General features: G+C 42.1%; 1 protein-coding gene across 1 annotated transcript in view; it reads left to right on the forward strand.

The window, feature by feature from the left end:
* Positions 1–1,325: 1,325 nt before the first annotated feature.
* Positions 1,326–5,954, forward strand: part of LOC122565246 (calponin-2-like) — a 41,155-nt gene continuing 36,526 nt past the window's right edge. Inside the window, exon 1 of the mRNA XM_043721015.1 lies at positions 1,326–1,602. Coding sequence (XP_043576950.1) covers positions 1,540–1,602 — 63 coding nt within the window. The 5' untranslated portion in view covers positions 1,326–1,539. The remainder of the gene's footprint in view (positions 1,603–5,954) is intronic.

A 5,954-nucleotide genomic window follows, 5' to 3' on the forward strand; every position in this document is an offset into this window, starting at 1 on the left:
TGAGTGCTGCAGACTGGCACATTCCAAGGTCCAGGACTACGTGTTGAGGGACGCACTGAAGCTTGGGGCAGCTGCCGCCAAGGCACCGTGGGGAAAGACCACTGTGTAATGTCTGCCTGCCTAAAGAAGAACAGAGGGCCCAGGCAGTCATTTGGGCTCTGCTGACGCCTCAGCTATAAATGTAATCGTACAGACCTGTAAATAGGAATGATTATTCTGTTTCGGTGTGAAAAAGAAATGGAATGTTTACATATGTATGGCATGTCCAGTTGTATAGATCATCAAAGTATTTTATGAATAAAGCATATTTTTGAAATAAAAAAAGATATTTTTGTTCCCGAGTGCAAGCTGCCCTACCCACGTGACCATTCTTCATGTTTGAACCCAGAATGTGGAGGATGCTAAGATCATTACAGCTGAGTCTGATCTCACTTTAACCTGATTTAAACTTTTCCATCAGAACCAGTTGGTGGAAATTCTAATTGATATAATCTCCTTCATCTGGGCTTTTCTCCTGCCCCTATTAACATTCTGCCAAGACCAGAGATTGAACGTGGCACCTTCCTACTCTGCAGCATCCTGGGAGTATTAGGATGCTGCAGCTAGCCTTTGTGTTAGTGAAGAAAAACTTGCAATATCTGCTGGCATGTATTTGTCTGTATATGACTCTCATTGGATTAAGACATGCTGAAACGCGACAGAACGCCCCGGGGGCAAGGAGCATTCCGAATAGAGTACTCACTGTCAAAATGGACAAATAAACAATTTGGCTTGGGCAAAGTGGAGGTTTAAAATAATACTATAAATGCGTTTTTACTCTAATAGTTACAGTGTGTAAGAAATGTAGGTTTGATGTTCTTAAGTAATGAAAAGGGTGCAGCACGGGGGGGGGCGGTTATCTGCCTGTTACAGCTGGAACAATCTCCTTTCAGTTTTTCCCACGCCTCTTGCCCACATTCTTTCTTCAATACAGATGCCTTTCATGATATCAGGTTCAACGGCTCAGTAGTCACTTACAGTAAAGCATTAACCATCTCTGTGTGAAAATAAAATCTAACTTCCCCGTTAGTCCTCAGCTTGAAGTATCAACATGCTACTTGTTGAAAGCTCTGTGTGTGTGTGTTCCGTTTATACTCCAGATTTTCAGGTTAAGAGCTTATTCAAGAGCCCCCCTGGAATGGATCAAGCCCTTGCTTTCGCTAGAGCGTCTGTGCTTAGTGCGATCCAATGATATGTTCTGGGTGGCATGAAAAGGTGATGGTGACTGCTTGACGTCAGTTTCCTGTCTGCCCCTGTTTCCTGCAGCTTTCTCAGTGAATGACCCAAAGATGTAGAGAATTGGAGAAGGGGAGGGTAGTTCCGCCCAGCCTGGAATTTGTCAAGTTTCTGTCCATATATGGACACGCGTTCACCGAACGGGCGGGGGAAGAGGAGTTTGGTTAGATTTACTCTGCTAAACCTCATCAAAAGGACGCAGTAGCTGTGCTGTTTTCTGTAGGAAGGTTGAGTTTAAAGTAACATCCCAAAACCTATAACAGCATGTCCGGAAAACAATTTAACAGCGGGCCCGCGTACGGTCTCTCCGCGGAGGTGAAAAGCAGGGTGAGTACAGCTTTTAGTTTGATACTTTTGAAAAAGTCTCAGCCTGTTGCTGGTTGTAACTTCCGAGCGGTGGTTTCAGCTTCGCTTCATGTTATCGAAAAGTCTTTTTTTATTTTGAAACTGGGCGTTGTCCCAGCTGCTGCCGCCAGACTAATTGAAGCATTTGCTCCCCTGTATCTCCTCTTATCTTCGGTCTCAGTCTTCAGGTAATTGTGTCTGTGTGCCAGGATCATTCTGTCTCCTATTCCAGTAAGAGGAATTTGGAAACTTCTTCCCAATGCAGTGGGCGGTGCCTTTTTTTTCAAGCAAAATTTAATTTCCTGTGTGTTTTGCTTTAAGCGATGTCTGAGCGAATTTTCTTTTAAAGCCTTGCTTTGTTGCACATCTTTTCACTTTTTTTGAGTTACGTAGCTCTTTTTTCAATACAGTAAAACAATTACATGTTACGTAGAAATAGGTTTTCAAATAGATTCCGAAATTATTCATTGCAGTAATAAAGTAATTTTGGGACGTATCGTATCAAAACCGAACAGTGACTCGGAGTGAATCTTTGTTTTGATTTTTCTTCTATGTTTGAGCTGATTAGTAACTGTCAGGGAGCTAGCTTTGCACTGGTCCTGATATGCCCTGGATGAGGTCGCAAAGTCATTGTACTTAATATGAAAACAGATATTTCCTTCTTATTGAAGCGTTTAAAATTTTTCAAGCAATAGGGAAAATCCAAAACACTAAACATTATACAGGAAGCTGAGGCTGAATCATACAGGTTTTCCTACTTAACCTTGAAATAAGCTTCTAGCTACTCACTGATTCATGACTAAGGCACTTAGTTCCACCTCCGTAACATCAGTCCCTATGTCTGGAAACTTAGTAAACCATGCCTTTAGTCCACACTTGACTGTTGTTGCATACTCTTGAGGCCACGTTGAACCCTTAAACTTAAAATCGTCCAAAACTCTTCTGAAAGTGTTCAAACTTTCATGATGGGCATGGATAATGTGAATAGTCAAGGTCTTTTCCCTCGGGCGGGGAGTCTAAAACTAGAGGACATAGGTCTAGGGAGCGAGGGCAAAGATTTTAAAAAGGCTTGAGGGGTAACATTTTCTACGCAAAAGGTGATGTGTGAACGAGCTGCCAAAGGAGGTGGTGTCGGTGGGTATAGTTACAACATTTAAAAGACATCTGGGTGGATATATGAATAGGAAGGGTTTAGAGGGATCTTGGCAAATTGCTGGCAAATGGGACTAGGTCAGATTTGGGATGTCTGCTTGGTGCGGACAAATGCACTGAAGGGTTTGTTTCCATGTTGTGATTCTGTGTCCTGTCTACTTACAACACTGTTTGCGGACTTCTGTTGACTCCCAGATCAAGTAGGCCTTAATTTTAAAACTCATCTTTGTTTATAATTCTCTCTGTCTCTGGCCTCTCTCCCCTCAAACTTTGGAATCTCTCTTCCAGATCCAGAACCCAAATTGGCACCTGTGATCTCCAAAGAATATTTCTGTATTTAATTATTTCATCATTTGACAATACCTTTCACATAAAGATTAATCCATTCGAAATGGGAGTAAGCCATTTGGACCTTTGAGCCTGCTCAGCCTCTCAATAAGATCGCAGCTTTCAATTATTAATGTTCATACCTTTGGAATGCCCTCCTCTAAAATGTTCTACATTGTTGACTAAACTTCTGGGTATCTGCCTGCATATCTCTTCATTGGCTGATATTAAATGTATTTGCTTATGCTCTTGTGAAGAATCTTTGGAGGTTTTTGTTGTTGAATTAGCTCAGAAGCAGACAATAACATTGGGGCTACAATTCATGTGTGGTTCTTGGGAGTACCCTCAACGTTCATACAGTAAGCCCCCTCAAGCAGCATTGAAGTGAGAATTGTATTGCTTAACCAACATGACTGAAATAGTTTACTTAGGTCAGGATATTGGAGAGATGTTCATTATTCTCTCCAATTCTCTGTCATATCTGAGCAAGTAGACAGGAGCTTGATTTGACATCTCAAATGAAAGATAGCGCCTCTTAAAAATTCAACACCTCACTTAAAACTACAGTTGTATTAGGTAGATTACTTGCTGGAGTCTGTGCAATGGAGGTGATCTAACAATCCTTGGATTCAGTGATGGGAGTGCAGTCACTGAGCTAATGCAGATATTTTGTGACAGGATTGAGTTTGGCAGGTCTATACTTCAGTCCTTCATCCCCACCTCCATCCACCTATTGTCTTGGTCTATACTTGACCTTACCCCCTGGAGTGGTTGTTGGAGAGAAGAGTCGTTAACGGTTCATGTTGTGGTATTCTAGTAAAGATTTCCGGGAGAAGAGCGAAGAAAATTAAGAGTAGGGATGTTTAAAATGTATATTGTATAGGAGTGAGAGCTGCTTCTGAAGAAATGGTCAATATTATAAACTTGCTCCTTTTCTATGGTTTGACTTTATAATAAGGTGACTTACAAGCTACACAGGTAATGAATGTTCACGCTGTTATAACTGAGAATAGTAGAGTAGATCTGACACAAAAAACAAAGCCTTTTCCTTGGGGTGGGGGACTCCAGAACTAGAGGACATAGGTTTAGAGTGAGTGTGTGTCTGGAATGAGCTGCTGGATGAAGGCTGGTACAATTACAGCATTTAAAAGGCATATGAATAGGAAGGGTTTAGAGGGATATGGGCCATGTGCTGGCAAATGGGACAAGATTAGGTTGGGATATCTGGTCGGCATGGACAAAATGGACTGAAGGGGCTGTTTCTGTGCTGTTTATCTCTATGGCTCTAAGTGAATGATCCAATCCCACACCAGTCAAGAGTAAGATAATGTGAGAAAAAAACAGAAAATGTGATCAATTGATAGAATTTTAACTTGGAGAAAGTGAGGACTGCAGATGCTGGAGATCAGAGCTGAAAAATGTGTTGCTGGAAAAGCGCTGCAGGTCAGGCAGCATCCAAGGAGCAGGAGAATCGACGTTTCGGGCATAAGTCCTTCTTCAGGCTTATGCCTGAAACGTTGATTCTCCTGCTCCTTGGATGCTGCCTGACCTGCAGCACTTTTCCAGCAACATATCTTTTAGCTCTGATCTCCAGCATCTGCAGTCCTCACTTTCTCCTAGTTGATTTTAACCTACTGCGAATCCTCTTGCAAGGATGCCTTCCTTGAAGAAGCTCTCTTCCTCCCTCTACATTCCTGAAGAAGGGCTTCTGCCCAAAACGTGGATTCTCCTGCTCCTTGGATGCTGCCTGACCTGCTGCGCTTTTCCAGCAATGATTTTTAACTTGTCTGCAGATTGTAGGGGTGATACCATTTCGATACTTTGGGATTGTATATAAAATGATGCAGTAATTTGTTTTTCAATGTGGTGAGGATATAGGAAGGCTAAGAACATTGGAGAACTGAGAAAAGAGAAGTGCAGAAGAATGCTGACTATTGTAGCTTAGATAGATAAGATGGTAAAGTCTATCTCCCCATCAACCAATTAGTTCCTGGGTTTTAATGTAGTCTTACACTAATCTGGTTTAATCAAAATCTAAAAGTCACTAGAACTTGGTGTTTTTACATCAAATCTGTCAGAAATAGATGAGGATTGTGCTTTCCCTTTAGGTTTCTCCCCTCTGTATTAACAATTTTGCATCTTCCCTCTTTCTGTTGATGTAAATGTCATGGCCAAGAACCCAAACTTTACTTCGCACCCCTGAAATAATCTAAGCTCATAATCCCTTGACACTCTGTTCTTCAAAATTTGGCTGGTCTGAGGTTGTGAAATTTGTCGCCCTCCCCCTTTACTAGAAATGGAACTGATTTTATCAAGTGATATTATGACGTGCTGGTGCTTTGAGACCTGCCTTCCTTTAGGTTGGTCATGGAAAAACAATTTTTGGGTGACCTTTGCAGAGGCTTCTAATACAATGAGGGGCTTAATTAAGGTGGATCAAAAAGGCCTTTCCAAAGGGTGGGGGAATTCAAAACTCGTGTCTGTCTGTCTCTGTCAACGTGGTTAGTATTTGCTTTAGTGTCTAAGTGTCTGGTGCTGCCACTGACTTCTAGGTAAATGTAGCCAAAATGCTTTCGCTGTCAAAGCTGAGAGCACGATTCAATAGACAATAGGTGCAGAAGTAGGCCATTCAGCCCTTCGAGCCTGCACCGCCATTCAACATGATCAATGCTGATCATTCCTAATCAGTATCCTGTTCCTGCCTTATCTCCATAACCCTTGATTCCACTATCTTTGAGAGCTCTATCCAACTCTTTCTTAAATGAATCCAGAGACTGGGCCTCTACTGCCCTCTGGGGCAGAGCATTCCACACAGCCACCACTCTCTGGGTGAAGAGGTTTCTCCTCATCTCTGT

Source organism: Chiloscyllium plagiosum, chromosome 31, assembly GCF_004010195.1.
Source record: "Chiloscyllium plagiosum isolate BGI_BamShark_2017 chromosome 31, ASM401019v2, whole genome shotgun sequence".
NCBI lineage: Eukaryota > Metazoa > Chordata > Chondrichthyes > Orectolobiformes > Hemiscylliidae > Chiloscyllium > Chiloscyllium plagiosum.